At 27.6% G+C, this 26,585-nt stretch overlaps 8 protein-coding genes across 12 annotated transcripts; 5 read left to right on the top strand and 3 right to left on the bottom strand.

The window, feature by feature from the left end:
- The first annotated feature begins 3,638 nt into the window (after positions 1-3,638).
- Positions 3,639-8,250, top strand: LOC106793270 (dolichyl-diphosphooligosaccharide--protein glycosyltransferase subunit 2). Of its 2 annotated transcripts, XR_001382395.1 has the most exons (12): positions 3,639-3,798; positions 4,140-4,348; positions 4,542-4,673; positions 4,966-5,123; positions 5,301-5,440; positions 5,521-5,896; positions 6,162-6,341; positions 6,430-6,649; positions 6,737-6,949; positions 7,205-7,376; positions 7,655-7,890; positions 7,971-8,250. XR_001382395.1 is itself a non-coding variant. In XM_014760072.1 (11 exons), exons 1-11 carry the CDS (start codon positions 3,792-3,794, stop codon positions 7,792-7,794), a joined length of 1,947 nt encoding a protein of 648 aa, XP_014615558.1. In that variant the 5' UTR covers positions 3,639-3,791; the 3' UTR covers positions 7,795-8,250. The 2 variants fall into 2 exon arrangements, 1 of the variants encoding a protein (XP_014615558.1); XM_014760072.1 differs by having other exon boundaries at positions 7,655-8,250.
- A 259-nt stretch (positions 8,251-8,509) lies between these two features.
- Positions 8,510-10,425, bottom strand: LOC106793163 (coiled-coil domain-containing protein 65-like). Its single transcript, XM_014759850.1, has 4 exons — positions 10,166-10,425; positions 9,728-9,965; positions 9,030-9,270; positions 8,510-8,926 (listed from the first exon to the last, which is right to left on the bottom strand). Exons 1-4 carry the CDS (start codon positions 10,423-10,425, stop codon positions 8,694-8,696), a joined length of 972 nt encoding a protein of 323 aa, XP_014615336.1. The 3' UTR covers positions 8,510-8,693.
- A 1,015-nt stretch (positions 10,426-11,440) lies between these two features.
- Positions 11,441-13,267, top strand: LOC106793165 (acanthoscurrin-2-like). Of its 2 annotated transcripts, XM_014759852.1 has the most exons (5): positions 11,442-11,667; positions 11,825-11,942; positions 12,387-12,640; positions 12,735-12,986; positions 13,057-13,267. In XM_014759852.1, the coding sequence occupies exons 3-4, from the start codon at positions 12,387-12,389 to the stop codon at positions 12,970-12,972; spliced, it is 492 nt and encodes a 163-aa protein (XP_014615338.1). In that variant the 5' UTR covers positions 11,442-11,667; positions 11,825-11,942; the 3' UTR covers positions 12,973-12,986; positions 13,057-13,267. The 2 variants fall into 2 exon arrangements, with proteins under 2 accessions (XP_014615339.1, XP_014615338.1); XM_014759853.1 differs by having other exon boundaries at positions 11,441-11,900.
- Positions 13,268-14,700: 1,433 nt separating this feature from the next.
- LOC106793166 lies at positions 14,701-15,766 on the top strand. Its single transcript, XM_014759854.1, has 4 exons — positions 14,701-14,762; positions 14,883-15,121; positions 15,208-15,414; positions 15,488-15,766. Exons 2-4 carry the CDS (start codon positions 14,883-14,885, stop codon positions 15,495-15,497), a joined length of 456 nt encoding a protein of 151 aa, XP_014615340.1. The 5' UTR covers positions 14,701-14,762; the 3' UTR covers positions 15,498-15,766.
- A 475-nt stretch (positions 15,767-16,241) lies between these two features.
- On the top strand, positions 16,242-20,139 carry LOC106793243. Of its 2 annotated transcripts, XM_014760024.1 has the most exons (6): positions 16,242-16,484; positions 16,735-16,936; positions 17,167-17,459; positions 17,547-17,772; positions 17,861-19,134; positions 19,210-20,139. In XM_014760024.1, exons 1-6 carry the CDS (start codon positions 16,425-16,427, stop codon positions 19,558-19,560), a joined length of 2,406 nt encoding a protein of 801 aa, XP_014615510.1. In that variant the 5' UTR covers positions 16,242-16,424; the 3' UTR covers positions 19,561-20,139. The 2 variants fall into 2 exon arrangements, with proteins under 2 accessions (XP_014615510.1, XP_014615511.1); XM_014760025.1 differs by lacking the exon at positions 16,735-16,936 and having other exon boundaries at positions 16,374-16,484.
- A 114-nt stretch (positions 20,140-20,253) lies between these two features.
- LOC106793245 (myb-like protein X) lies at positions 20,254-23,050 on the bottom strand. The gene is made up of 5 exons (XM_014760026.1): positions 22,925-23,050; positions 21,978-22,493; positions 20,985-21,764; positions 20,651-20,903; positions 20,254-20,570 (listed from the first exon to the last, which is right to left on the bottom strand). Exons 2-5 carry the CDS (start codon positions 22,476-22,478, stop codon positions 20,434-20,436), a joined length of 1,671 nt encoding a protein of 556 aa, XP_014615512.1. The 5' UTR covers positions 22,479-22,493; positions 22,925-23,050; the 3' UTR covers positions 20,254-20,433.
- On the top strand, positions 23,013-24,578 carry LOC106793248 (non-structural maintenance of chromosomes element 1 homolog). Of its 2 annotated transcripts, XM_014760030.1 has the most exons (7): positions 23,013-23,082; positions 23,249-23,451; positions 23,561-23,702; positions 23,769-23,964; positions 24,040-24,153; positions 24,237-24,357; positions 24,444-24,578. In XM_014760030.1, exons 2-7 carry the CDS (start codon positions 23,355-23,357, stop codon positions 24,449-24,451), a joined length of 678 nt encoding a protein of 225 aa, XP_014615516.1. In that variant the 5' UTR covers positions 23,013-23,082; positions 23,249-23,354; the 3' UTR covers positions 24,452-24,578. The 2 variants fall into 2 exon arrangements, with proteins under 2 accessions (XP_014615516.1, XP_014615515.1); XM_014760029.1 differs by lacking the exon at positions 23,013-23,082 and having other exon boundaries at positions 23,099-23,451.
- Positions 24,576-26,460, bottom strand: LOC106793246 (coiled-coil domain-containing protein 174). Its single transcript, XM_014760027.1, has one exon. The coding sequence runs from the start codon at positions 26,173-26,175 to the stop codon at positions 24,709-24,711; it is 1,467 nt and encodes a 488-aa protein (XP_014615513.1). The 5' UTR covers positions 26,176-26,460; the 3' UTR covers positions 24,576-24,708.
- Positions 26,461-26,585: the final 125 nt, after the last annotated feature.

Genomic DNA, 26,585 nt, shown 5'->3' with positions numbered 1-26,585 from the left:
GATAATGACATTACTGTACACAGATCTTTCACATTTATAGCATATAATTTTATCATTCTTTTTAATATTATCCACACGAAAAAATAAGAACACAGTGACTTCCATATTTATATATAAAAAAAATTCTTATTAAAAATACATTTATATTTAACAGGAATTGACTTTAAATGTCATTGAGACAATAGAATGCAGATATATCTTATCTTAATTATAAACAGAAGAAATAATGTAGCTTCTTACTCTCTGAGCCTAATGATATAAGTATTATATTTTTGTTTGATGGATTATTCATATTGCAATAATAATATTGCTTACTCCAAAAAAATCATTTTGATACAACAGTCAAATACATATTTGATGGAAAAAAAAATTAAAATGACACTTAACCGGACACATATTGCTGCATTTTTAACAGCCACATTAATAAATTCGAAAAAAGAATTTTTCCATCTCTCTTATAAAAAATGCATAAGCTATACATTCATATAGAGAAAAAATGTGAAAGGCCTGGTTTTGAAAAAAAAATGTGTTAGATAAGGAATATCATCGATTCATAGTATTATGATTTTAGCTTACATTTCCATGAACTTGATTTTTCATTTATAATCTGTAGATTCTTTTGAGTGATTTAATACCACTTATAAGTGATTGTGCAGTAAATATTTTGTGCATAGTTTCATGAGTTATCAAAGAGAGTGTCTGAGAGTGATGATAGTGAGGAAGAGACGGAATATGCTTTAATCTGCGTTAAGAAAAGTTGGTAACATCTGTGTATCGTCGAATTGATTACAAAAGTTCATATTAAGTGAGGATATATTATCTAAAGGACAGTGTTTGGTGGTAGTTAAAAAAAAAGAAAAGTAAAGGAAAGAAAAAAGAAAAGAAAAAAAAAAAGCTTTGAAAAATGTGTACAGTGATGTATAAAAAAAAAAGTGTTTGTGTTTTGTCTTTGAGTATGGAAAAGATGACGCGAATTATCATTTCTGAAATCAATAATTGAATATTTCAAAAATGATGATATGCATCATCTCGACCATACTCAAATACATTTGAAAGGTGCAGTGGTTATAAGTACACCTGGTGATCGAACAAAAAAAATAGATGACATTTATGCAGACAAAAATAAAAGTATGTGTTGCTTTTCTTGATACCGTTATCCATACATACCAAAGTCAAAAATCTTCGTACAATATCGTAAATAACAGTGTTACTTTCATTTCAAATTGAGTTTTCTAGACAAATTTATTCAAGTAGATAAATTTTGCAGGAATAGGTTTTCTTTTCTTTTTTTTTTTTTTTTTAATTGTTTTAATTTTTTGTTTTATTTATTTTTTTTTGTAAGAAATAAAGAGAGAGAGAGAGAGAGAGAGAGAGAGTGTGAGAGAGAGAGAGAGAAAGATAAATGGAACATTAAAATGGAGAGCAATTATTCAGAAGACGTCAATGCAATCTTTCAAATGAAAAATGCCTGCTTGTGTGTAAAAAATTAAGTTGGAATGCAATATATATAGATATATATGTATATATGTATATATATATTTTTTTTTTTTAGTTTTTCACGCGAAATTTATTTCATTTCTTTTTCTTTATCTAAAAGTGAAGTTAATAGTGAATAATGGTGTTGTGATTTGTTCCTTACTGAATGACAATATCAAAGATATCCGAAAAGTATATGATAGATTGCAAATTTGTAGTGCTTGTGGCTTTTATAAAATAATTTCTCTATTTAAAAGATGAAGAAAATCAATCATATTTTCCTTATAATATAGTTTTCACGTTATCAGTAATAATAATAATAATAATAATAATAATAATAAAAAAAATAATAATTTGTGATTTGTGTTTTCTGTGACACGTGATGATACAATATCTATAAACAAAAAAACAAGCAGACGTATTAAACTCAGTTATAAATCCGGGTCTCATTCTAGTTTGAAAAAAAGTTTTTAAATACTATAAAAAAGTATAGTTAGTTGTGATATCTCCAACAATGTATTGAGTCCCAATATTGTGCACTCAATTGTGTAGTTCTGTATACCTGGGAACAAAACTGGAAAATGGATCTTGAAGGGAAATACCGAAGACACGAAAAAGGTTTGATTAGAAAGCTCTTCTATCTTTTGTAACACAAAAAACAAAAGAAAATATAAATCCTACTACCATGTTTTCTAATTGTATAGCAAGATGGTAAAATATATTTCTTTATAATTCATATTCTTTGCATTTTCAAATTAGCACTTTATATTATTTACATCTAATATATGAAACATGGAATAATTAAAATAAAAAATGAATTTTTACAAATAATTAAGTAATTAAAAAATTAACAAAAAAATATGGCTTTAAAAATTTCAGTCTGAAATACGATAGAATTTTTTAATCGTAAATTGAATACAAAATTCTGACTTTTGAAAGATATTTGACAATATTGTTTATAGTTTATTAAATTTGTATATTTTAATGAAATATCTTAGCATTTAGGATGAAATTAAGAAAAAAGAAGCATAAAGAAAAAATTCTTCGATGTGCATTTAAAACATTAATGACTGAAGATGACTGAAATAACCTCTATTTCATGTAAGTATTACTCGACTAATTGTAAGTTAAAAAAGAGTTACATTGTAAGTAATTTTGTAAATATTACGCAATACTGATAAAGAAAAAAGAAACAAATGCATACAAGCAATGCAGTATTTATAGGTTTGGGAACTATACGATGACATAGGACTACCCCGCAAATCAAGCTAGCATACAAGCCTATGTTATTTAATAATAATGCAAAAATATTTCTTATTAAATTAACAGAGAAGTATAACAATATTTACGAATAATATATAATATCTGTGATAACAATTAATTGTAATATAATAATAATATATAATCATTAAATAATTTTAGAATTTTAGATGATCTCAATCTCCGAGAAGAGAAAGTGGCGGGAAGATTTTCTATGAATTTATCAGACGATATTTTTACGAATATATATTCATAAATTAAATAAATATATATTTTTACATTACATATATTTAAAATTTATATTTTTATGTCAAATATATAATAAAAAATATAATAAAAAAACACGAGATAGTCAAAAAATTTCTTATTTTCACTCATTTTAAAAACGCCAACTGTACAGTGAATAAATATCGTCAGTTTTTAAAAAATTAATCTATGAAATATCATCTTTTAAATGCACGCTGATATGATACGATCGAATTAATATTACTAGAATTACGTGACTAACCCATCTAGTGAAAAAATAGGCGTAAGACTTAAATCCTTAAAAAAATATAATAATTTATCTATCTTAATACGTTTTTTATTTTTTTTCAATAACTAAAGAATAAATATAATCTTTTTATTTATATAGTTTTTGTTAAAAATATATAATAAATTACACCCAATCAGTGTGTGTGTATAACAATATGAACTACAAATGTAAAACTCTAGAAAGTCGACCAATGGAATTCGATTAAATAACTCGAAGTTATTTCTATTGCAATAACTGATCGTTGATTGGTTCAAAAGATCAATTAGTTATTTTGTATCGAACTTCCGTTTAATGTTAATGGAGTTATCCTATTGATTGTATTCACTTCCAAAATAATTCGATCAACCAATCAGAAAGTATTTTGTAGCGCCCTCTAGATAGGAACGTATCGAGTGTAACGAAGACACGTGTACTCGAGCAGGAGCCGGAAAGAGCCATTTTCTTTCGAGATTTGAGAAGGAGGTGATCGTTAGCCAGCGTGGCCGGTGTGCTAGTGCACTATACCATATATACTGCCATAATGGCGGGTGAGTAATGTTTTATCTACGATAAAATTAACCGATTTTTTTCTATTAATAATATATCCGTATTAATTTTTTTTTTATTAACCATTTTAAATAGTAATCGATGTATACGCATATACGATTGTACGATAATATATTGTTATAAATATTTAAGTCTTTTCGTGAAAATCGTGCACGCCTAAGTTTGAGGATAATTTCGTATAATTTTGATTGAAATTTTTCTATAAATTTTTTTGTATATATTTATCTGTTTGTATATTCTTACTTTGATTTGCTAAAAATTATTATAAAAAGAACAACACGCGATGATAAAATTAGTTAATATTTTTCTTCTCTATTTATAGCTATATTACTTTTGTTGATGGTATCAATTTTATCTGCAACATACACGGTAGGAGAAAACGTACCATCAGTTATTTCTTACTTATCAGAAAATGATAAAATTCGTTTAAAACACGTCATCGATCCTGGTTTGAATCTGCAAGATCCAGCTTCGACATATTATAGTTTGTACGGATATCAACTTCTTCATGAAACTATACCTAATAAAGAAGTAGGTATTTTTGGTATTAAATGATCATTGATTTCATTTCATTATTTTTATATTAATATATGATGAGAAATGCAAATATTGAATTTCATTGATTCTTTGATTAGTCTTCCTGATATTAATATTGAACATTAAAAGTTAAGTTATGTATTTTCTTTCACATTCATCAATTTATAATTTTACATATATATTACAGAAAATTTGTAATTATCTGTTAAAATCCATTGGGGATGGTAACAATGTTGTACCTGAAACAGCCTTTTATATCGTATCAGCATGGAAAGTTATTAATACATGCCAAGATTTACCAATACCTGCGATTACAAAGGTACTTCCATTCACAAAATCATATTTTAGCAATAAAAGATCTGTTATTTAACTTTTAACGATGTAAAGATTCCGTTGTGGAGATATTAGACTTATGGAGACTTTTTATCGTTATGAGCTAAAGTAAAAAATTATCTAACATTTAATGATGCTTTTAAACTTTCGTTCTACTGCAAGAACATTGAAGACAAATTTTATTTAACTGAAAATATTATATTTATCCAATATAAATTATTGAAATTATATGAATGATAAATATTTATCATAAGAATTTTTTGTTTGTTCTAATATAGGTTTTGATGAATACTATAGACAAAGATACATCTTCTACGTTTGCTGAATTATATTATGCTGTAAATACATTAACACTCTTATCACAAAAATTAACTACAGAGAAATCTGAAAAATTAGCTAAGACATTGGCTTTCAGAAAAGACGACAGTCTGTGGAAGTAAGTGTTAGTTAATAAAGTCTTGCGATTTAATTGTTGTAAATGTTAATATTGGCATGTGAAGTATGGACCAGCGTGAAAAGTATTAGCAATTTATTATACCAATTGTATAACATAGTTATTCTACGCCAATGTTATACGTAAATCCAAGTATGATACAGAGTATTTTGTATTTAGTCTTGGATATACCTTCCACATTGCTTCTGATCTTGGGTCCTTTGGTACATTTGCTTTGCATCGTATCGAAGATGCTATCATACAAGCTGATGAAGTAAATGGACAGTTCTTGCAATTCGAAGGTGGTCTGTCTATAACAAGTAAGTCGTAAATAATATATTTTGTGTTATTTATATATCAAACTATAATTTATATATTAATATTAACAAATTATTTTTAGGCTTCCTCGTAAATGGTATCTTCAAGCTTAGTAATTCGTTAAAAAAGAAACCACTCCTGACGTCTCAGCAAATTGTCAAACTAACTAATTATCTTTTGTCGAGACGATCCGTACAAACTCCTAAGGGCGTTGTAAGTCTTCTTTCAGCACTGAATACATTGGCAGCGTACGAACATGAAACATTAGTATGTATTACCTTACCCGAAGAAGGAGTCATTGTTTCAAACAAACAACCACTTGTTACTGTTAAAGTTTGCGATATTTTTGGTAAACCGTTGGCAACAGTACCTAAAGTTATCACAAATTATGTTACTAAATTGGATGATGATACTGCTATCCTCAATAAAGAAATATTACAGCCTTCAACAACAGATAAGTAAGTTCATTAGGATTAAAATTCCCAATATTATTCGTCCCCAATACTTTACTGATTCAATTATAAGAGATTGACATCAGCTATACCTTGGGGTATAGTAATTGTTGAATTAACCCTTAAACCTTTTTTCAATGTAAGAAAGGTATAGAATTTCAACAAACAATTTTGTATTTACAAATATTTTTAATTATATATATTTAAAAACAAAAAGTATTTTTGGAATACGCATATTCAATATATTTAATAATTTTCTGTCTCTTAATAGAACATTGTTTACGATGAATTTAATGAAAGCTAAGCCAGAACGTGGATTTTATAAAATATCAGTCTCAGCAGCATCTGTAACCAACATCGTTAAGGTCAAAGTTCTTTCCGAAGTAGTAGTTGATTATTTAGAAATAGGAACAGGCGATGCTGATCAAACTACGCAACCAAAATTAACAAGGTATATTTAAGTCTTATAAAAATCGTAAAAAATTCGTACTGATTTTATCCAGTTTTTATAATTAAAAATGTTTCATACAAATTTACAGAGTAACATATCCTGAAAAACTAAGTCAGAAGATAGAGGCAGATTCCCAACAAAAATTAGTTGTTAGATTTTTATTGAAAGATTCAGCTAATAAAAAACCAATGCGCGTTCACCAAGCATTTATCCGTTTATCATCTACTTCTACTACTAATATTAACAATGAAAATGAAATAACATTTGTAGCTGAGCCAGATAATGCTAATATTTATAAATTTGATATGGTAAGTTCACTAAACATTAAATTTATAATTGTACGATTATTTTACAAATTCTGATGATATGTGCTAATTTATCAATTATATTTTTAGCCTCTAGCAGCAACAGCGATAAACTTTGCGTATCGCAGCGGGGATTATAAAATAGCTTTAGTTATCGGTGATTCTGTATTAAGTAATTCTTTTGAATGGACTATTGCTATGGTAAATTTGAAATTCCCTGATGCTGTTACTGCTGAATCGAGCGATAAGAATGCTTTTTTCAAACAGAAAGCAGATATATATACAACCAAACCAGAAATAAAGGTAATTATTAATAATCAATGGAATAAACATATAATAGCCAATGCTCGTTGGTGATCGAATATTTTTAATTATTCTAATCACTTCTTTAACATTGGTAGAATAAATTACTTCAAAGCAATTTTATCTAGATTTCCAAATTAATTTTATATTTGGATTTATATAATAAACTTTGAATAACAAATTTATATTAAATATGCGCATATATTTTCATGATATTAAAAAAATTGATTGTTCTTTTTTTTTCTAAATTTCTAGCACATGTTCCGTGAACCGGAGAAGAGGCCACCAGCTTTCGTATCAAATTTATTTACTGGCCTATGCTTAGCACCTGCCCTTTTACTTATTATTTTGTGGGCAAAACTTGGCGTCAATATATCTAATTTTCCTTTATCTCTCAGTGCTGTAACATTCCATCTTGGATTAGGAGGTAAGCTTTTAGATCACTCTTCCAAGTATAATATAATATTAAGATTTTACAGTAATTTTATTATTATGCTCAATGCTTGACAGGCTATATTTTTCTATATTGACTTGTTTTCAATTGAGCAGAAAGAAAACTGTGAATTTTTCTCAAATATAGTACATTTTTAACTATATTTGTAGCCCGATTATTCTCAACATAAATATTTTTAAATAATTATACTACATTAAGTGTAACAAATAATTGTTTTGTTAATATTTAATATATATTTTTCATTTTCGTAGGTATTTTCATACTGTTTGGAGTATTCTGGTTAAAATTGAACATGTTCGTAACATTGCGTTATCTTCTGGGACTTGGTGTTGTTACATTCCTTGCCGGTAACAAATTGTTATCGAACATTGCCCATAAACACAAATCATAAATCATTGAATTATAAACGGAGGTTCCTTTAGCACGCTCAAGTGATAATATTATTATTACTACAAGTGCATTTTATAATAATGAAAGTTATAAACATGTACGTTATTGAAAAAAGGGAAGTATGTGTGTATTTAAAAATATGCACAGTTACTCAAAAACGAACATTCATTTTTATAGGTCGAAAGTGTAACGTCGCTAATTCAATGTTGATGCAAAAGTGATATACTTATCGAATATCGTTTTAACTATATAATTTAATAAACATATTGAAAAAAAATATATGCAATACTATATAATTCTCAAATACATTACTTTAGAATGTTCTAGTTTTTCTACGTATTAATTTGTACATAAAGACTTCATAAATAAAATTTAAATTTAGATATATAATTATAAATAAATATAAATATATGTATTGCATTTATTGTAACAAACTAATGAACGAAATTATGCGATATCAAAGTCGAAAATTTTTATTCACAATTTTTATAACAGTATTGAAGTATAGAAATAATTTATTTGTTCACGATAATTAATTATGTTATATGCAACTATCAACGTGCTGCTGTATTATTTTGATAATAATTTTATTATTTTATTATTGTACATTTATATTATGAATTTAAATTTGTTTTCTTTTCGTGCGATAAATAATCTTTGATTATTTTTCTCAATATAATAATTTCTTTTCGTTGATTTTCTTTTTCTAATGTTAATTCTTTAATAGTAATTCTCACTGCACCGATTCGACGCCAAAAATTGGTTAAATCTTGGAAGTTATTTATAATCTGTATTTGTACGGTATATTTGTTAGTAATATATACATTTTTTTCATAAAAATTTGTCAAAAAAAATTGAAAAAGAAAAAGAAATAATCGATTATGTTCATTCAAAATTGTATCATCCTACCTCCGCACTTCCTTGCAACTCGAACAAAGTTGAAATCTTTTTAGGACTCGATTCCTTATAACTAGTATAAGAATAAATATTTTCATCGAGGGTTTCATACTTGTGACAAATTAAAAGAAGACTTAATAAACTTTCTACTTTTTTAAGTAATCTTTCTAAATAATTTTTAGTTAACTTATATTCGATCGTTGTTGTTGTTAATTGAATTCTATCTTCTTTCTGCTCTGTAATTGTTGAAACATTAAAAAACACAAATTAGAATTTAGTGAATAGTTTAAAATAAATAAAAAAACTATTTATCATGTTTATATGAACAAATATACTTGCCAGAAATAAGACGATTTTTCATAATCCAATAAGAATTATAAAAGAAATGTTGTTCGTCCATAATTTCTTTGAAATCCTTGTTAACATTAGCTTTATGAGTAGCAACTTTATCGCGAAATTTACTAATTGTTTCAGATAGAACAGAAATACGCACATATTGCTGAGTTATAATCTGTTGATTTTTCTCATCTTTTTCTTTAGCGGCATCGTAAATTTTTCTTCGATTTTTTGTATCTAAAAAAATCCTATTTATATAACAAAATTTCGCAGATTACAAAGAATATAATTTAAAGTGGAGGATGCTCCAAAAGTTGTTTTACCGAGAAAACCGTAATTTATTAGCTAATAAATTAATTAATAATTTTTCAAATCCATAAAGCAACTTTTAGAATGCCCTATGTATTATACTTCTATGATATGTAGCAATGGTTTTTCGAAGATCCGTTGAAATTTCATTTAGCTGATTCTCTCTCTTGGAAGCTGCTAATCTTCTCATATTAGTTTTATCACCAACGAAAGAATCGATCTTACCTTGAAAAATGATTTAAATTAAAACGATATAGCTGACAGATTATGCGAGTAAATAATTTATATTCATTGTTAAGCGGATGTCGAATGTATTCATACGAAGTCTATTTAATTTTAGACGACCCAACATATTTATATTAAATTTGATAATATAATTTAAAATATATTACAAATATTCGAGATCCTCTCTTTATAATATTTTTTAAATACTTATTAGTATGATTAGGCTTACTCATAGTTTTGCTTTTAGTGTTACTAAGCAAATTATCCAATTGTTCTTGCATAAAACGAATAATAGATTGCAACTGTGACAAATCTTCATTTCTTTTTTTTTTAAATGCAATATTTTCTATGTCAGCTTCGTTTAGAGTTTCATTAATTTTGGATTCGTAAATCATTGAAATAATACTAGTTCTCATATTATAAATATTAAATAAACGATCGATTATAGCGCTGTGAGCATTTTTCAATATTTCGTGTTGTTCCTTAGCTTCGTCGAAAGAATTTATTAAAATTTGAATACTATATTGAACACAATAATTTAATTCCTCTCTTATAAATCATCGTTATCGTTGATCATTATCATAATTGTTTATAAAAGAATATACCTGTGATCTTTATTATCGATTATTCGATCAAATGTACGCCACGCAGTCTCGATATCTTCTTTAATAATCGGCATTTTTGCACGCATCATTAATTCTCGCCATGATTGACGATACTTTATTGTATTCAATGCACCCATTTCGATTTCACGATTTAAATGTTGTCTTTTTAACGTTAATTGTCTTTCCAATGCCTCTTTTCGTTTTTCTTCTTTCGTCATGGCTGTTGCCCATCGTAATTTTCTTCCTCTTTTCGGTGGCATATTCTTTTAATAAATAATATTATTATTAATTACTTGCAAACACACGAACACATACAAATATAATACATAAAAAAAAATATAAAAATATATTAATTTTATTTTTATAACTGTATATTGGGTTGTAACATATAGTCGTTCTACTTTTAATATTTTGTTCCAAATAGAAAAAGTAAAAGAAATTTAAAAAAAATTAAGGAAAATAACTTTTATAGAGTTATTAAACAATTTATCTTACGTTTTTAATATCCTCGTCAGACGAATATATGCAGATAGATATTAAAAAGAAAAAAACGCTGGGTGTATCCTCTTAGAAAAAAAAAATCTTAACAGACGGCAAGAATCGTGTAGCCTCAAGCAATTTGAATAAAACCATCAATGAAATACCGTATGTTAATGATATTTCCAATTATTATAAAGATTCCCAGGGAATTCCAATAATCTGTTAATGGTTTCGCTAAACTTAATTGCATCTGTAAAAGGTTACATGACATTTTTATTCGATGTTGTTATATTAATTTATTACATACATTTGTTTTTTTGTTTACTATATCGTGTTCATTTTTAAATTACAATAAAATTAATGATTTTATATTGAAATTTTAATTTAAAAAAAAATGATGAATGTATCCTATTGATGTTATTCCACGAAAAGAGCTACACACATTTACTTAATTGTTTGCTGATATTATTTGAACAAGAATACTTGATCTTTCACAATCGTTTAGATTAAAACGACCTCGTTTAATGTTAATTATTAAGAAAGACAAAAATAAAAAAAAACTTATCATTATCACGAAAAAAAAAAGAAATTATAGCTGTCCAAAAATAGGATTGATGATTTGAAAAAAGTCGTTCCAATCATTTTTAATATTAATAGAAAAGATGTTGTGTTACGCGAATAGTTATAAATTGAATAATAAAATTATTTTTCTTTGAAGTATGAATGCATAATTAATTTGTCTATTTGTAATCATTAGAAAAATAAGATTTTCATTTGTAAATGTAAAATGAAATGGTCAGTTAATAATCGTTGGATAACTTCGATGGTCGTCAAAATATCATGGATAATTTATAATTACAAAAGCTAAGTATAAAAGGAATGCGTTAGAATTAGGAATACGAAGGTCGATGGTTAGTTAGAAGGTTCTTTTTAAGAGGATTGCGTAAAATGACAAGGAACTCATCGTTTTTCAAATAAAAACATTCTTGCGAAGTCACCAGTCGAGTTCAATGTCATTCTTGGTAAGGTGCGACGTGGTGAAGAAAACCGGAAAGATGAGAATGAAAGATAAATTTGTATTTTATACGAGAAACACGAATATTCACATATGTAACGTCAGTAGTGGTTACTTTGAAAGAAAACTATTGGTAGAATGATCTTAAATATTTCACTTTGTAGTCAAGATATTGTGATGGAAGGGGGATCTTCCTTGATCTTATGCTATAAAAACTCTGGAAACTCGATCTAAGAAAGGGTACGTCAGTTTTAACTTAAGATCAGGACACAATCAAATAAGGTTCGTAAGGAAACATTCTAATTTATGTTCTATAGTGATCCATCTTTTTTTTCTCTATATTATACAAAATAATATGAATTATCTACGATTAAAAATTGTGCTATAAAAAGTAGAAATCAGTGCGTTTCATTGTACATATACTGTGTATTACATTATTTTACAATATTGTAATTGGATCGTTTGTTGTGAAAATAGTGTAAGTTCATTTTTTAACAAGATTAACATTACGTAATATTTTTTTCAATTTTTTATTTATAATTATTGAAAATTATATGTTTTGTCAAACTTTTATTCGAAAATGGACTTCCGCCACTTGCATAAGAAGCTATCCATATAATATTATTATTTTAAAATATATATATACAAGGAAGAAAAGGAAAGAGAAAGTAAGTGAAAGAGAGAGAGAGAATATCGAGAAAAATGAATTTTCTTTTCTCAATATAGATGAAGCTCCATTACTTATTGGCATTAATTACATTTCTGACGGTGGCTTATGCAGAGTCAGACACCACACAAAATTTATCGGATTTATCATTGGAATCAAACGAGGAAAATAAAATACGAGACAAGAGGACTTTACTTTTAGGAAAAGCTGCCCTAATTGGGGGTGGTGCTCTTTTTGCTAAAAAAGCCCTTTTAGTTGGAGGTGGTATCCTAGGTGCTAAAGCATTACTTGGGGCTGGTTTATACAAATCTAGGTAATTCAATTAAAATATATTAATTAGATTTTTATAGAAAAATAATATCATTAGTAAAACATTATTGACAATATTTGCATAATTTCTTTTTTAGTTTGGGACGTGGTTATGGCTATGGTGGACATGGCGGGGGATATGGTTACGGAGGTGGATTTGGTTATGGTGGTGGATTTGGTTACGGTGGTGGATTTGGTTACGGTGGTGGATATGGTGGTGGATATGGTGGTGGATATGGTGGTGGATATGGACATGGATATGAATACCCAACTGTAAGCCATTATTATGCTCAACCATCTTATGTGAAATATCATTCTCATGGTTATTGGCGATAATTTTGATATACCTTGTAAGTATACTTCCCTTTTTATCTTTTCATTATTTTTCGTATTATTCATATACACATATTTATGTTACAGAGAATGCAGTATTGAAACAAAAAGATAAATTGAAAATCTTATCCTTTTATTCGAATTTTGAAATAAAAGTATACGAATAAGTATTAGTGCTTCGTTTCACGTTAGAGACGTACACAAATTTTATATAATTAATAATATTAATAATATTCTTTAATATGTACTTTAATAATTAGAAAAATAGCGTGTGATCAAAAAACATGCTAGTATAAAATTATGAATTAATAATGAAAACTATATTTTTATAATCACCGATTCATTTATCATTATAGAAGAAAAAATAAATCAAAATAAATATCCTGGATCGTTAGAATAAATAAGTTAATCATTTTGAAAAATAATAGGTTCTAAAATGATATTGATATCATCGATCGACATTTACATTATTACAGCATTGTTATGTGCTGTAATCGAAGCAATTCGTTAATTTTACGTGACGCCAATTTTATATGCCGATTTCGATATCCGATCACAATCCCATGTTTCTTTTCTCTTTAAGGAAGTACATCAAAATAATTCGAAGTAAAAATTAAATTTAAACACAAAATTAAACTCTCAAATTCGTATCGAAGTAAAAACAAAATTTGACCGGTTGATTTTTATTCCCTACTATGCTTCTTCTTTCTTACATGATAAATACGATTTCGTATGCGTTATCTAACCGTGAATTTAGTTTATAGAAATAAATAAAAAAGATCATCCAAAGCACGTTCGATCGGACGTTGTGTATATGTCTTCAATTACAAGAACGGAATCCTAATGAACCTTTTTATTGAACCATACTTGTTTTTATATACTATTATATATATGTGTATGTAACTGTGTAAGGGAACAATGCGAATAAAAAAGTTAACTAATCGAAGGTGCGAGACAAGAAAGTGTTATAGTATATCGATGAGATGGAAAATACGTCAACTTACTTAATGATGTGTGTGAGTACACACTGTGAAAACGAAAACGATGACCGATATAGAAAGTGTCTGATGTCCACTCAGATTTCGTAAGCTTACACGGAAATTTCACTAATGGGTTGGAACAATAGCCTACATTTGAAAGTTAAACAAGGTTCTACCCAAAAAAGAAAAAAAAAAGAAAAGAAAGGAATTCTTAAAAATTTTATTATATTTTATAGTTTTTTTTTATTGTACAGGGTGTCTGAGGTTTTTTCGTATACACGTTATGAACGATCCTGTCCGACTAGATTTTGATTTATGGAAGAAACTAAAACAACAAATTCATGTAACTGAGGTAGTTACACTTGATATTATGGTAGAACGAATTAGGGATGCAATTATAGAAATTAATTAACAAGAAATTACTTTATAGTAAAGAAAAGAAAAATTTGTTTGAATGAGTTCAATCTTTGAATTTAGCGGTTCAAATTTGAAGTTAAATTTGTTAATTAAATCCTGCAACATGACTTGTAATCAAATGAGATCCTTTATCTATTGTTTTTTTTTTATTAATTTTCTATTAATTCAATTGAGATTTTAAGATAACAATATAGAATAAGATCTTATCGATATATTGAGACAGAAAGTCCAAAACATCGAAGAAATGCCCAACGATACGATCGTTCGTGTTTGGACTGTAAAATATACTTGTGTCTTTGCTAACCAGGAGGTAGGTTGACTATAAAATCACGCATCCGCTCGTTGTCAGTCACAGTACTTTTTCTTATCCAGAAGTGTACAGTAGCAAAGCTAAAGGTAAGTAAAAGATACGTGATTTTGTAATTAGGCAAATTTCACTTCATCATTCTTTTTGTTTTTAAGACATTAGACAAAAATTCTACATATAAATTTAACGTTATTTTTTTGATATCATAGATGCAACAATACACTATTTTCATCGTCCTAGCGGTATGCAGTTGCGTTGCATTATGCATTGCTACCGAAATTGATAATAACCAATACGATCATCAAGCAGATACATTAAAAACCCTCGATACAACAAACGAGTTCAATAATGGTGCTGAAGAACATATAAGAACGAAAAGGACACTTTTCTTAAAAAAGAAATTATTAGGCGCTGGAATTTTGGGATTTGGTTTGGGTGTTGCTAAAGGGTATAACACTCGTAGTAGAGTTTTTTTCATTTCCTCTTTCTTTTTTTTTTTCTTTATTATTTCTTACAATTACTTTTTATTTCCAGTTACAAACTTGGATACTACAGTGCTCCTGAAGTTCATCGTATATATGTACCACCACCACCACCACCACCAGCTGTTAAATATGTAGAATATGTTGAAAAACCAGTTTACATTTCAAGAATTATCGAAAAACCAGCGACAGTTTACAAATCGGCTCATTTAGATTACGAACCATCCTGGTCGCAACCTGATCCTTCGCCTGTCTACGGGTAATTAATTATCTCATAAATATTTAATTAACAAATTAATTTAGATGTTTCTCATATATTTTGTCTTTTTTAGATCCTGGTAAATAAATATTAAGTATTTTTTAAAAAAATTTATAGAATATAAACGTCATTTAGATAATCACAGCAAAAGGATTCAAAAAATAAAAATTTGGAAGAAAAAATTCATAATAATTTACATAGATCGTAATTAATTTCTCAGGTATTTACCAGATTTATACAAAAAATCATAAGAAAAATCAACCACTGTCTTTGAGCTTGCTCTTATTTATAACCAAAAAAATACTGCATTTGTTAAATAAAATGTTGTTTTTATAATAAAACATTATTTTTATAATTTGTTCTTTTTAATATATTAATTATTCTCCATAACTATAATGATATAATAATTATAATATCAATCGTATGTTATAATATAATTTTGAATACAATATTGCACTCTGTGAAAATAAAATTTAAAAATAGTGCATTATTGGCGGACAAATTAAGTAACCAATCATATTGCAACAGCCCGTGACTGTTGCGCGCGAGAATATCAGCTATTTGTTATAGTTATGCTAGAAAACAAATATCATCGTTTTTAGAAGTTTTTTTATTCTTATTTATTAAATTTTATATAAATGAATTATTAAATTATTCAAATATGTGCAGTAACCATTAAATGATGTGTGAACAACGATAAAAATGTGTAAAAAATGTGAGTATTAAGTATATTTATAAGAATGCGCAGAAGCCCATGCGCAGAAACCCATGCGCAGAGTCCTGTAATGAATGCATTATTATATATGTGCATTATGCGTCATACAAGATTGCTGTCAAACATTCTTATCTCTGCCATAGAAATTATTGCATAAAATTTAATAATTCTAATAAGAATAAAAATATATCTATATAGTGATTTAATTATATCTCGATCATTTATTCTTTTCATGGCAATAAATGTGTGATAATAATTATTAATTAAGAATAATTGAATTTTTAAACAAAAGAACATGGAACAAACAGGTGATCGTCCACAGTGGCTTTTGGAATTAGAAAATAGAAAGAGAAAGGTTGTATTAACAATTATTACATGTAATATTTAGTATAGATAAATTTCATTTTTAGTATAAAAAATCCATCAAGCTGGCTTTATCAATTTATTTTTTACATGTAACTTAGTTATACAATTGTTTACTAGTTATACATTATTTTTCTTGTTATCAATTATATTAGTTTAATATCATAGTACGTATTTTATTTCCTTCCTTTATTTTTTTGGTTAACTTTGTATTTATTTATTTATTATTTTCCTTAAATTAGCCCCGTTTAGCGCATGAAGCTGGAGCAGGAGCACCATGCATGATATGTAATGCTTTGTGTCCCGGTTTAGATTTACACTTTTGGCGAAAGACATGTAAAATTTGTAAATGTAGCAGAGATGATCATGATGTTGTCAATGATGATTTTCCACAATTCGATTTATTATTTGGTCCGTCTGGAAAGTCGAAAAGAAAACCTATGTGTAAATACTATCGCATTATTTATTTTATTTTTATTATTATTAACCCTTTTGTGCTATGATTTAACATGCTGAGCTGCGTGTCATATTCAGTGCTATATTTTATACTTCTAATGTTTTTCATGTTTGAACCGCTAAGCATACAATCATGAGTCTCACACATTATTATAGTGCGAAGGGTTAATACTATATAATTTAATATACTACTATACTAAATCATAATTACATTTCAGTATTGGCTATATCCAATAAAAAGCAAGCTAACAGCGAAATCAAATTCGACTGGATACCACCAGACACAACTAAGGAACTTGCAACAGATTATATGAATGCTTTACCCATTGAAAAATTACCTATTTCGGGATCAAATGGTGCAATATTAAGGAAACAATTATTACAAAAACAATTGCCATTACATGATATCGATCATAAGGCATGTGATGAACTTAGCGAAGTGGAGAAAAAAGAATTAGAAAATTATGTGGAGAATTTGAAGAAATATGTTGGACAGGGTAAAGTAATAAAGGTATGTGTTCTATTATTTGTATGTATACTATATATGTATGTATAATATTCATATTATTTTTATAAACTTGTTTCTTTTTTATAATAGATGCTAGGTGCACGTCCATTCGATCGATCATTAATGACACCAGCTAATGCTACAGATATGCAACGTCTCCACTCACAGCATAAATCACAAATATCTGTGACCATACCACAACTTCGAACACCAAGCAGCTTTGCAAAAAATATTCCATATTTAAAAACACCTTACGAGAATAGACCAGATGCAAAAGTTAATGCGGAAACAAAAGATAATGAAAGAAACATTTCTGGTAATTAAAATATTACATTATTTTTTTCAATTGAACAGATATGAATATTGTCCTAAATTTTGCCATAATTTTATCATACTTCTTACAGATAATAAATATTCTAATCCAGGCTCGTTTCATAAATTGGTGAATTCTTCTATACCCACTTACGATGCTAACTCAGAACTACCTACAATTTGTCAACATGAATATTGCGAACCTCTTTATTGTAAACACGCAGAAATCAACTCATGTTCTGTACCTACGACAAATCATGACAAAAAACTTAAACATACAGAGCAAAAAAATCTAACTCATAGAAATAACGTTGATCTTCAAACAGAACCACTTAATATTGAATTATCAAAATCCGATGAAAGTCAAGAAATGAATCTTCAAGAAGTTGCAGATAATATTCTAGCAAACGCATTACTTCCACCGAGTGCAATAAATGTGCATGATATTGTCAGTAGTACTTTGGATAAGGATGAGTTAATGTTTATACGCGATAAACTTAATAGCAAATATAGTATGCAAGATAATTCACAAGGTAATCATGCACGAAGTTTCCCACATAATAAAGGGGTGGACAAGGCTGGCATTGTGGACTCTCAACAAAATCTTTTACCGATTGGATCTACGTCTAAAATAGCAGATACGAACAAAAATGATCAGCAACTTGGAGCTAAGCCCATAACAGCGGAAAAACGTGTATCTAAACCTTTATCGGAAGTGATTCAATCTACTTCTGCCGGTAATATTGCACCTAATTTTATTCATAATAAAGCAAACACTATGCATCCAAAAAATAAACCATGTAACGCTATTTTACAACCATCGCAAGTACACAATGCGGATTCGCTTGAAAATATTCCAATATCATCTATAAATTCACCAGAAAAATATGATACGAATCATAAAGAAGTGCTTACAAAATCTGAATCATCTACATCACCATCTGATATTGAAAATACAAATTGTGTAAAAGGTAAATTAAGCGGCATTAAAAATGTCCAACCAGTTATTTCTTACTCAGAAAATTTACACAATCAGGTATTCCCATACGAAGTGAATTGTAAAGTAAACCAATCTACGGAGAGTCCACCAGATATTGATGCTCTTAATGGAGCTGTTAAAAGTTTAACCGTTGAAACGACAAAACCGCAAAATTGTGAGAAGTGTAAAAAAGAAATTAATGTTGGGGATGTAGTTATAACTGTAGATAAAGCTAAAAATATAATATGGCATCCGGGATGCTTCGTTTGTTCCGTGTGTGATGAATTACTCGTCGATCTTGTATATTTCTATTATAAGAATAAGTTATATTGTGGTAGAGATTTAGCAGCTTTATTAGGAATTCCAAGATGCTTTGCCTGCGACGAGGTAAGTCAATTATATATAAGAGAAATGTTATATTATTTAATTTATACTATATAATTTAATGTATTTCTTTTGCAGTTAATTTTTGTACGAGAATATACAGTTGCCGAAGGACACAATTATCACGTAAAACACTTTTGTTGCTGGGATTGCGACATTCCATTAGCTGGCCGACAATATATATCTGAAAATGATCATCCTTTGTGCCTTCCTTGTTATCAGAACACGTACGCGAAAACTTGTAATGCGTGTAACGCGGTAATCGCAGCTGATCAACAAGGCGTCGCTATAAAGAATTTAAACTTTCACGCGACAGAAATGTGTTTTTGTTGTTACATGTGTAAAAAATATTTACTGAACAGTAGAATGGCAGTAAAAGAGGATAAACTATTTTGTAGTAAGGATTGTATTTCCAAATTTTCCAATTGATTGAAAAATATTATTACTCGATACATATATATATGACGATTTGATATTATCAAAATATAAATCAAATTTATATTTTTTAACTTCGCTTATATTTTTGATTCAGCGAAACAGATTTACTTGCCATACAAGTATAACCACATTTTTCATAATAATAATACAATAATAACTGTGTGTGACTATACTTTAATAATAATAATAAGACTCATGAATTATGCATTTATAGAAAATCCATACTAAGTGTATACGATAATATACATTTTATTTTTTCCCTTACTTTATACATATTCATTTTGTTAATAATTAGTTTTATTACACAATTATTTTAAACAATGAGAATATGTAATTGAAATATTTCTTTTATACTTCGACTTTTATATAAAATTATAATATTTTTTAATAAACGAAAAATACAAAATGAACGTTTTCGAAAACATATTAAAAATGATTGAATTAAATCTTAAAAATTAAAGTATATTTATATGTATTGTAACAATTAGATTGTTTTATTATAATAAATGAGTAATATAGTATGTAAGATATTGTGTAACTTTTAAAACAAAATAATATGAATCTATATAATCAAGAAGAACTTATATTTTTGCATGTCAAACAAATTTGATAAAAATATTTATCTTATTACAAAAATGCCAAAAATACATTTTTTGTTTATTTGTTTATAATAATAAGATTATGTTTTCTCGTTAAGATAGAGTGATTATTTTTATAAATATATATTTATATATGTAAGATACACAATAGAGACATTATTAAGGCGAAATAATAACAAATATTCGTGCATAAACTTTAATGTTAGAAATTCCGATAAAAAATATTTTATATGAACGATCTATATAAGTAAACTTAACTTAGCTTTCACTCAGAATCGCTATCGATAACAGTTTGAATTCTTTTGTACGCGTTGCGAGTTTCGCGATATCGTGATGGAGTTTCCGGGGATATTATTGAATTCTTATTATTATCCATACCTCTGCGAGAGCGTGTAATACGTCCTATAAAAGAAAAACATTTTATGATATAAAAATTATGTATGATTCATAAAATGTATGTAGTTTAAGGAAAAAAAAGTAACCTTCTGATATAATATTGCTCTTATCTAATTCAGATACTTCTTTTAGTCTTTCATTATGTTCTTTCACTTTCTTGCACTTCTCCAAAGTCGGTCTTCCGCTAATTCCATGTTCTTCCAACAATGATTTTAGTCGTCTTACTCTAGCAGCATTAGACTTGCATCCTCTGCATAGTTCTTGATAGGATTTAACGTTAATACCAGCAGCTCTTATAAATTTTTTTAATGATTTTATCCTCTTATCATCTTCAAATTTCTAAAATAAGATACAATATTAATACACTGTTGTGTCATGCAATAAATATACATTTCATTCATCTATTTAAATTGTACTAACGTTAAAAGCACGTATCTTCTTTTTATCATCCTTTGCTTGATCTGGATCATTGTTACTTTCACTCTTGCTTCCGGATGATTCATTATCAGATGAATAGTGCTTTTGTTTGTCTTTATTTTCATCAACTGATTTGGTTACTCTTTCAGCAATTTCTTTGTTGTCATTCTTTTCAACGTCATTGTCTTTATCATCATCATCATTATCCTCATCTTCATTGTCATTAATCGAACTTTTATCATTGCCTTTCTTCAAATTAACTTTTCGTGCACCACGACCTCTTTTAGATTCAGTCGAAGGTTTGGTAGATCTTTTATTCAAATTTTTCTTAACTTTTTTCTTATTTTGTGGCTTATATTCTTCCTCTTCCATATTTTTATCTGAACTATCTTCGGAACCAGAAATTTTCGCGTTGGAAGATGTTCTAAGATTTTTTTGCTTTCCTAATTTAAGATTTTTCTTTTTCTCCTTCAAATTTTGTTCTTCAAATTCTTCTACTTCGGACGAACTAAATTCAAGTTCAGATTCATTCGGTTTAGCTTTGACAATAATCGTTTTTGTTCTTGGTTTAAGATCTTTATCTTTATCGCTTTCAGAACTAGATTCTTCCTTATCACTTGCGCATTCTACTGAAAGTTCTAGTCCATCTACTACTTCTGTTTCTGTAGTAGATGACATAGTAACATTCAAATTAATGCTTTCCTCTCCACTATTTTCCTTAGTTTTCAATGAATTGTTCATGCTCTCATTTGCAATAGATTTGTCAAGTGTTTCAATAATCTTCTGCATTGCATGAAAAGAAAAGAAAAGAAAAAACAAATATTAATATCTTTTATATAAAATATAAGTAAAATAATATTATAAATATTACACCCTTTTAACTATGGAACACTGAAAAGCAAAATGAGACAATAATATTTCATTAACTATAGGCAAACATTTCGCATTAGGTATCTATAATGTACGATATAATATAATTATATATTTATTACTTACAGAAGAATCCTCCTCTTTTGGTTCATCATTTGATTTTTCATCGTCAGTTTCATTTGTACTATCATTTGCTTTTGGCGAACTGTTTCCATTATTTTCTTGTTCTTTTTTTTCTTCTTCCTTTTCTTCCTCTTTTTCTTCTTTTACTTCTTTTTTCTCTTCTATTTCTTCTTCATCCTCTTCTTTGTCTTCTTCTTCGTCATTAGATTTCTTATTGATATTATTAGTCGATAAAGATATGCTTTCCTGATTATTCGTTGAGTTTGTATTTTCTTTTATTTCTTTCTTCACATCATCAGTTGCATCATGCGATGTTGATCTATTTGAAGCTGATACTTCTTGTTCTGTAGAATTGCGAGACTTCTTTGCAGGTAATGTTTCATCTTCAGAAGATATCGCACGTTGTCTTTTGCCTGCTGTTTTATTTGACTCGCTGGATACTTCTAAAGCAGACATCTCAACATCTGTTTCTTTACTCTTATTATAATGATCTAATTCGTTCATATTAAATTATGCAATCTGAAATGAAAAACTACAATTATATTATTTCGAAATATAGTTGATTAAACAGATTTTTTTTCATCACTGATGAGTAAGCAACTCTCGTATATTCGTGTAATACAAAATAAACGTCATCATTTAATATAGAATATAAACAATATCATACGCTATTAAATGAAAAAAAAGCAAGTTAATGATTTCATTACGTAAGCATTAATTACATTTTAAAAGTAATTAATTTAATGAAAAAATATATGCGTATATTACTTAAATAAATATTTTTCAAATACCGTTTGCATAAAAAAATAAGAAATTGCGTATTAGAATGTATATATAACCTAAAAGACAGACTAGCATTTGTCTTAAGTATATCTCAACGATTAAAAACAATAATCTTAAATAAATAATATTTATTAATTTTTTACGTTTATTTCATGCAACATACTTACAATCGCAAATGATTTAAATATTCTCAGCAAAATGTCTACAATGCATTATTTTATCCCGCCTTTTCTTCTATTTATTACACAATGGCGACCTACGCTTATCCCGCCTTTTCATATACATAAAAATATACATAGACCCTCGCGCGCGCATGGCACGAGAGGTAAAGTAGAGTATGCTGCAATTAAATATCCTAACGTTTTTATTAAATACTCTTAACTTTTATTCTAATTTATTTATAACTTTATATGTTTTAAAAAATTATGTATTTTATTATCTTTATTATCTTACAAATATACAAAAAAAAATAGACAAAAATTATTTTTTAGGCAGGTGTAAACAATAGTTTTGCGTGGCAACATTTAATAAACAATTGAATAGATGATACTTTTGTCAATAATTATTGTACTAAAATTAATAACCGGTGAATAAAAAATGTATTCCGAATCTCATAAAATATTTTTACAAACAATCATGCATAAAGGTATTTTACATGATCAGGATGGCAAAGAATTGGTGATAACATTGTTTGGTAAACAATATATTTAACTTTTTTATTTTTTTATTATTATTATAAGAAGTTACAATTATATTTTATGATTATAAATATATATATATTACATAATCTTGTGTTTTTTCAGGTAATGAGCAAATGAAAAATGTAATTTATGAAATAAATACAAACTTGGAACCGTTAAGCATGATGATTAAAGCAGTAACTTGTGAAATAACTGGTGAAACATATTGGGGGATTACAAGTACGATTCTACAAGATGTGAGCAGGTAATAAACATAATTGTATGTTAATAACGATAGTTATGATTAATTTATTTATTTTTTACATCATAGTTATCAGACGCAGTTTCCTAGAACTCATTTAGAATTGTTCAGAAAAATATTATCAAAAATAATATCGGCGGGGGACGGTTGTGTTTCTAGTACTGTATGTCTTAATTTATGTTCATCCTTAGACGAAAAGTTGTTAAAAATAGATGCGACTAAGTTTTTGGAATACATGGTTGATAAAAAATGGCTCTTGTTGAAGGTAATCGATCATTGAATTATTCTTCATTTATATATCACAAACTATATTAACATATAAAATTATATTTTATTTTAGAATGGCAAATATTACATAGGAGTACGTAGTATAGTAGAATTGATGCCTTACTTCAAGGCCACTTACGATGATTCTCTTCACTCTTGTAACTTATGTAAAGAGATCGTCTTTTTTGTAAGATACATAGAATGATACTTATCTCTAATCTTATTTATAATATTTAAGAAAAAAATAATTATATTTCTTATTTTACAAAGGGTCAAAGATGTACTAATTGCGAGGCTAAGATGCACAAACCTTGTTTAGAGAAATACGCGGAAGTTGTGGATCCTCTGCAATGTGTTTCATGTAAAAATGATATAGAACTAGATTTAATAGGTATATATTTCTTTGGTTTACGTGAATATAAAAAAGCTACGACTGTTTCATTTTTGATAACTTTTATTCTCTAATTAATGTTTCAGAAGATTAATTGAGGTTGAAAGACTAATGACCAAAAAAAATATTAGCAAAATAAATTTTATAAGGAAATATATATTTTTTGCTACATATATATACAAAATTAATATACGAGATAAATATCATTGCAAAAAAACATACAATTAAAAAAAATTATGCTATAATAATAATAATTTACTTATATTATTCGTCTTATAATATAATTCATAGTAAAAATATATTCACATAGTTTAAATATGTACAATAGTCTATACAATGCAAACATTTAAATCAACGGTTTTGACTTTGTTCGTATTTTTCTCTCAAATATCTAAGACCAGCAGCTATTTTTTCCTCGTTAATAGTTTTATTTAAAACATTATTAATACTTTGACTAGGCTGATTCTTAAGATCATTGTTACATTTTAAAATATTTTGTTCTGTTGATGAACTATTTTGTTGATTGTTAATATTAAGAGAAAATTGTTTCGACATATTTGTGGAATTACTAGAGTTATTCAGTAAAGTATTTTGAACAGTAGATAATGTATTAGCAATAATCAAAGGATCAATTTGATTAGAGACTCGATCAGATTCTACAGTATCATCAGATTGTTTAATTTCTTCAGATTTTGATCCCAAGACTTTATCATAAACAGGTGCAAATTCTGGTATTCTTTCTTCTCTACATTTATATACCCATTCCTCTTGAGACATTTCTCGCCAAATTTTTTGATTTTCTAAAGTATCTTCCAATGCTTTTATTTGTTCTTCTTTTGTTTTCTCATTCTTTTTATATGTATCATCTTTAGATACTTCATTTTCTTTTATCAAAGAAACATTATAAGTATTATTAACGTCATTGGAAACATCAGCAGTATTTGTAGAATCCTCTTGGTCTTCTGGTTCAATAGGTAAACCAGCTCTAATTCTTTGTCTAATTCTAGCCGCTTTCAATCTATTTTGTTCCATCTTATCCTTCAAATCCTTCAATTCTTTGATACGCTTTTGCTTCTGTTCAGTTTCCTTTCTCAAATTATTTAAATTCTCCTGTTGTTTGGCTCTCTCTTCTTCGTCTTGCGAGAAAGCATAATATCCAACGCCATGTGCTCGAGCTTCGTCGAATAAAATATCTTGATAATGTATATCAAATTTATCAGCGAGCTTCTCTGTTTGTTCCTCCCATTTTCTTCTCATAACATCTATATCTGATTCCTTCATTGGTTGGGCCTCTTCGATCTTATTAGACTCATTACTCTGTTGCATATTTTTCTTCATTATTTCTTGTTTTAATAAATCATCCTTCTCACGCATCAGTGAGAGATCTTTGGCTAAGCATTTTCTTGTACGTCCAAAACAATCCTCGTACTCGACCCAACTGTCCTCCGGGTCTACGAATGTGTCATCGTAATCATCTTTAATGATTTCTTCTTCGGATTCATCTGATTTATTAGTAAAATCAACGAGATAATTGTCGTTACTATTTTTCAACTTTTTCAACTTTGTATACAATCTGGATTTGGCTTCCAACACGATCTTAGATTTTTTATGATTATTTATATCTTCTACATCTGTTAATTCTTTAGCAGAATTTTTATTATCGTTTTTGACTTGCTTTAACTTACGTTTAGGTCTAGTTGTTTGGGTTGTCTCGATATGTGCCTTGGCCTCTTTTACTTCCGTTTGTTTTCGTAAAAGTTCAGCTTTTAACCCTACCAAAGATGAAAAATTAACGTTTATTTTCTTCGCTGCGTTCATCTTTAATCTTTTTAATACGTCACTATTGAAATAAAATACATTATATTTTTAATAATTTATTTATTTATTTCTTCGAAATATGTTAAATTTCTTTAAATTTAAGAAATGTTTTTGTTACGTTTTACAGCACGAACGTACGCAACGATAGTTTGTCTCATTCAGAATAAGGAATCAAGGTCAGTTATATAGTTATTTCGCACATATGCCACTTGATGGCGTTGAGAACGCTAACAATCGATTACGTACATCGATCGTCATTTAGCACCACGTGCTTCAAGTATTTTTAGCTTTCATTTATTTCCAGCGTTTCTAACGTAAATATAAATGAATATACGATTATAAATGGCAGATATACAAAAATATATTATTTTAAATTAGTAACACATATTTGATTTATGTGAAACATATAT

Source organism: Polistes canadensis, unplaced genomic scaffold, assembly GCF_001313835.1.
Source record: "Polistes canadensis isolate GaletaPanama2010 unplaced genomic scaffold, ASM131383v1 scaffold_12, whole genome shotgun sequence".
In the NCBI taxonomy this organism is placed as follows: domain Eukaryota; kingdom Metazoa; phylum Arthropoda; class Insecta; order Hymenoptera; family Vespidae; genus Polistes; species Polistes canadensis.
Note: the sequence above shows the minus strand (reverse complement) of the source record. Positions and strands in the feature narration are given on the sequence as shown.

Excerpts from the sequence above, each read along its gene's own strand:
- LOC106793163 (XM_014759850.1), bottom strand. The coding sequence starts at position 10,425 with ATGCCACCGAAAAGAGGAAGAAAATTACGATGGGCAACAGCCATGACG. Across the intron at positions 9,271-9,727 it reads AGAGAGGATCTCGAATATTT|TTTTTAGATACAAAAAATCG; the intron begins GTAATATATTTT and ends ATAAATAGGATT. Across the intron at positions 8,927-9,029 it reads GAAAAATCGTCTTATTTCTG|AGCAGAAAGAAGATAGAATT; the intron begins GCAAGTATATTT and ends CAACAATTACAG.
- LOC106793165 (XM_014759853.1), top strand. The coding sequence starts at position 12,387 with ATGAAGCTCCATTACTTATTGGCATTAATTACATTTCTGACGGTGGCT. Across the intron at positions 12,641-12,734 it reads GCTGGTTTATACAAATCTAG|TTTGGGACGTGGTTATGGCT; the intron begins GTAATTCAATTA and ends TTTCTTTTTTAG.
- LOC106793248 (XM_014760030.1), top strand. The coding sequence starts at position 23,355 with ATGTATTCCGAATCTCATAAAATATTTTTACAAACAATCATGCATAAA. Across the intron at positions 23,703-23,768 it reads ATTCTACAAGATGTGAGCAG|TTATCAGACGCAGTTTCCTA; the intron begins GTAATAAACATA and ends TTTACATCATAG. Across the intron at positions 24,154-24,236 it reads GTAAAGAGATCGTCTTTTTT|GGTCAAAGATGTACTAATTG; the intron begins GTAAGATACATA and ends TATTTTACAAAG.
- LOC106793270 (XM_014760072.1), top strand. Across the intron at positions 5,124-5,300 it reads AAAGACGACAGTCTGTGGAA|TCTTGGATATACCTTCCACA; the intron begins GTAAGTGTTAGT and ends TTTTGTATTTAG. Across the intron at positions 6,950-7,204 it reads CAACCAAACCAGAAATAAAG|CACATGTTCCGTGAACCGGA; the intron begins GTAATTATTAAT and ends CTAAATTTCTAG.
- LOC106793245 (XM_014760026.1), bottom strand. The coding sequence starts at position 22,478 with ATGAACGAATTAGATCATTATAATAAGAGTAAAGAAACAGATGTTGAG. Across the intron at positions 20,904-20,984 it reads AGAAGATACGTGCTTTTAAC|AAATTTGAAGATGATAAGAG; the intron begins GTTAGTACAATT and ends ATCTTATTTTAG. Across the intron at positions 20,571-20,650 it reads GAGCAATATTATATCAGAAG|GACGTATTACACGCTCTCGC; the intron begins GTTACTTTTTTT and ends TTTCTTTTATAG.
- LOC106793243 (XM_014760024.1), top strand. The coding sequence starts at position 16,425 with ATGGAACAAACAGGTGATCGTCCACAGTGGCTTTTGGAATTAGAAAAT. Across the intron at positions 16,485-16,734 it reads TAGAAAATAGAAAGAGAAAG|CCCCGTTTAGCGCATGAAGC; the intron begins GTTGTATTAACA and ends TCCTTAAATTAG. Across the intron at positions 17,460-17,546 it reads GACAGGGTAAAGTAATAAAG|ATGCTAGGTGCACGTCCATT; the intron begins GTATGTGTTCTA and ends TTTTTATAATAG.
- LOC106793246 (XM_014760027.1), bottom strand. The coding sequence starts at position 26,175 with ATGAACGCAGCGAAGAAAATAAACGTTAATTTTTCATCTTTGGTAGGG.
- LOC106793166 (XM_014759854.1), top strand. The coding sequence starts at position 14,883 with ATGCAACAATACACTATTTTCATCGTCCTAGCGGTATGCAGTTGCGTT. Across the intron at positions 15,122-15,207 it reads GGTTTGGGTGTTGCTAAAGG|TTACAAACTTGGATACTACA; the intron begins GTATAACACTCG and ends TTTTATTTCCAG.